We start from the raw sequence: 2,438 nt of genomic DNA, 5'->3' as shown, positions 1-2,438 counted from the left end.
AGCAGCAAGATATATCTGAGAGCTGCCCAGGCCCCGAGAGCCAAATGGCTGGCCTGGCTGCTGGCTGCGAAGGGTGCCCGGGGCGCAGCCTGTGTCTAGCAGCAAAGGGAGGCGCAGCAGCAGCAGCAGCAGCTTCTGCTGCAGCAGAGCCAGGAGCAGCAGCAGCAGCAGAATCCGCGCAGCAGCAGCAGCAGCAGCAGCCAAAGAATCCTGAAGTCGCTCAGAAGTTGAAAAACGTAAAAAAGAAAATCATCATCCTCTCGGGGAAAGGAGGCGTCGGCAAGTCCACAGTGGCTTCACAGCTAGGTAGGGTTAATGGTTTAGGGTTTAGGGTTTAGGGCTAAGGGTTTAGGGTTTAGGTTTTGGGGTTCCTGTAGGCCTCCAGCGCTTCTTTGCCGCACAGCAGCAGCAGCAGCAGCAACAACGTGCGGCTGCTGTTGCGAGTTTGCTGCTGTCTTTGGCGTTGTGTTTTCGTCGCGCTGCTGCTGCTGCCGGCACCTCGACGCTGCTGCTGCTGCTGCTGCTGCTACGGACACTGGACAGCGAGGTCTCCCCTTCTGCTACTGCTGCTGCGACTACTACTGCTGCTACTGCTACTGCTGCTGCTGCTGCTGGTACGGTGGACACTGAACGACGGGGCCTGCCCACACCGCTGCCGCTGCTGTTGCTGCTGCTGCTGCTGCTGCTGCAGGGTGGACGTTGAACAGCGAGGGTTTGGCCGTGGGGCTGTGCGACCTGGACCTCTGCGGCCCTTCGCTGCCGCTGATGCTGCAGCAGCAAGCAGCAGAAGTTTTCCAAAGTGCTGACGGCTGGGAGCCCGCCTTCGTCCGCCCAGACCTCTGCCTCATGTCCATAGGCACGCCCGAGGGTTTAGGGTTTAGGGTTTAGGGTTTGGGGCTTGGGGGCTAGGGTTTAGGGTTTGGGGTTTGGGGTTTGGGGTTTGGAGTTTGGGGTTTGGGGCTAGGGGTTTAGTGTTTGGGTTTTAGGGTTTAGGGTTTGGGTCTTAGGGTTTGGGGTTTGGGGTTTAGGGTTTAGGGTTTAGGGTTTAGGGTTTGTGTGTGCAGCGTTTCTGTTGCCGGAAGCCGACAGCGCAGTCATCTGGCGAGGCCCCAAAAAGAATTTATTAATTAAATCCTTTTTGGCCAATGTCAACTGGGGAGACCTCGACTTCCTCCTCGTGGACACACCCCCAGGTAGCTAGCTAGCTAGCTGGCTAGCTAGGTGGCTAGCTAGCTGGCTAGCTGGCTAGCTGGCTGGTCAGCAGGGTGGCTAGCTAGCTAGATTTGCTAGCCAGCTTGCCAGCCAGCCAGCCAACTAGCTAGCCGACCAGCCAGCTAGCCAGCTAGCCAGTCGTCCAGCTAGCTAACTAGCTACCTAGCCCTGTAGCTAGCTAGGTAGCCAGCCAGCTAGCCAGCCAGCTGGCCAGCCAGCTATCCAGCCAGCTAACCAGCAAGCCAGCCAGCCAGCTAGCCAGCCAGCTAGCTAGCTAGCTAGCTAGCCAGCTAGCTAGCTAGCCAGCTAGCTAGCTAGCTAGCTGTGGGTGTGTCCTCAGGGACTTCGGACGAGCACATCTCTCTGGCGGCCCTTTTGGAAGCCGACGGGGCCCTCATCGTCACAACTCCTCAAGAGGCGGCGCTGCAGGATGTTCGCAAACAAATCAACTTCTGGTCAGGGTTTAGGGTTTAGGGTTTAGGGTTTGGGGTTTAGGGTTTGAGGTTTAGGGCTTAGGCTTTAGGGTTTGGGGCTTAGGATTTAGCTTTTGGGTTTCAGGGCTTAGGGTTTAGGGTTTATTGTTTGGGGTTTAGGGTTTAGGGTTTAGGATTTTGGGTGCAGTGTTTACGGTTTACGGTTTTGGGATACGGTGGTTTAGGGTTCAGGACTTTGGGTTCAGGGTTTAGGGTTTAGGGTTTAGGATTTTCGTGCGTCAGGGGAGGCTGTATTAGCTACAGGGCATTGGCGTCTCTCTAGAGGACTGCAGCTAGCTAGCTAGCTAACGAGCAAGCTAGAACCTGGCTAGCTATCTAGCTAGCTAGCTAGCTGGCCAGAGAATTGGCCAGCTAGCTAGCTAGCTGGCTAGCTGAAGGTGCAGCTAGTTATTTGCCTGCGTAGCGAGTTAGCTGCACCCCTTTTGATTGCTGCGTTCGGCTGCCTAGCTAGGCAGCTAGCCAGCTAGGCAGATGCCTAGCTAGCTATCTAGCTAGCCAGCTAACTAGCTAGCTGCCTAGCTATCTAGCTAGCTAGCTAGCTAGCTGCTGCTGCTGCTGCATCTGTGTCTGCAGCCGGAAGGTGAAGCTGCCAGTGCTGGGAGTGGTCGAAAATATGGCGGAGTCCCTTTTCGCCGAAGGGCCCAACAAAGGGGGCGCGCAGGTACCAGTGGCTAGCTAGCCACAGCTAGCTAGCTAGCCACAGCTAGCTAGCTAGCCACAGCTGTCTAGCTA

General features: G+C 56.4%; 1 protein-coding gene across 1 annotated transcript; it reads left to right on the top strand.

Annotated features, from left to right (window-relative positions):
• Positions 1 to 44: 44 nt before the first annotated feature.
• ETH_00042375 (nucleotide-binding protein, putative) lies at positions 45 to 2,385 on the top strand (the record flags this gene model as incomplete). The annotated part of the gene is made up of 5 exons (XM_013379829.1): positions 45 to 306; positions 692 to 868; positions 1,065 to 1,193; positions 1,553 to 1,667; positions 2,280 to 2,385. 5 exons carry the CDS (start codon positions 45 to 47, stop codon positions 2,383 to 2,385), a joined length of 789 nt encoding a protein of 262 aa, XP_013235283.1.
• Positions 2,386 to 2,438: the final 53 nt, after the last annotated feature.

The sequence above is a fragment of the Eimeria tenella genome, genomic scaffold, assembly GCF_000499545.2.
Source record: "Eimeria tenella Houghton genomic scaffold, Eth_scaff4042, whole genome shotgun sequence".
NCBI lineage: Eukaryota > Apicomplexa > Conoidasida > Eucoccidiorida > Eimeriidae > Eimeria > Eimeria tenella.
The sequence above is the reverse complement of the archived record's forward strand: the minus strand, read 5'-3'. Positions and strand labels throughout refer to the sequence as shown.